The 457-nt window shown below is 56.9% G+C and overlaps 1 protein-coding gene across 1 annotated transcript in view; it reads right to left on the bottom strand.

Moving 5' to 3' along the window:
* Positions 1–111: 111 nt before the first annotated feature.
* The window catches only part of PPTG_21010 (hypothetical protein), a gene marked incomplete at both ends in the record, with an annotated part of 2,432 nt that continues 2,086 nt past the window's right edge, over positions 112–457 (bottom strand). The window contains one exon of the mRNA XM_008894443.1: positions 112–361. Coding sequence (XP_008892691.1) covers positions 112–361 — 250 coding nt within the window. The remainder of the gene's footprint in view (positions 362–457) is intronic.

Raw genomic sequence — 457 nt, 5'->3', positions numbered from 1 at the left:
GTATTGTCGATCAGGTTCTTCCGTTGACTAACTTCCGATCTCTTCTCGACGTATGCATAGATGCAGAGCTTGGAACGCTCGGCTCGTCCTGGCTTTCAGCAGGCGAGCGTCCTAGTTTAACATTTTTTCAGCGCTTTCTGGCAAGACGCCTTCATGCTTGGCCGGATCGTACCATTGACGGATCAAGTTGTAGAACTCCTTCACGTGAGATTTGCCGGCGTCGTGGATCTCGCCACAGCCACGACAGACAAAGAGGCAGCGGTCGGATGGATGGCCTCTCTTGCCGCAGCGCTGACACGTTAGCCTCTTCCAGCAGTGCAGGTCGTCGTGGCGGTGTGAACCGAAGTGGGCAGCGCTGGAACTGAGGGCGTCCATGTGGAGATCTCTGGCCTGGGCTAGAGTCTCGCGGTGGCGGAGTTTGGCCAGACGCGGTCCGATCGAATTCATTCGGCGCAGT

This window comes from Phytophthora parasitica (genome assembly GCF_000247585.1).
Source record: "Phytophthora parasitica INRA-310 unplaced genomic scaffold supercont2.2, whole genome shotgun sequence".
Taxonomy (NCBI): Eukaryota; Oomycota; class Peronosporomycetes; order Peronosporales; family Peronosporaceae; genus Phytophthora; species Phytophthora nicotianae.
The sequence above is the reverse complement of the archived record's forward strand: the minus strand, read 5'-3'. Positions and strand labels throughout refer to the sequence as shown.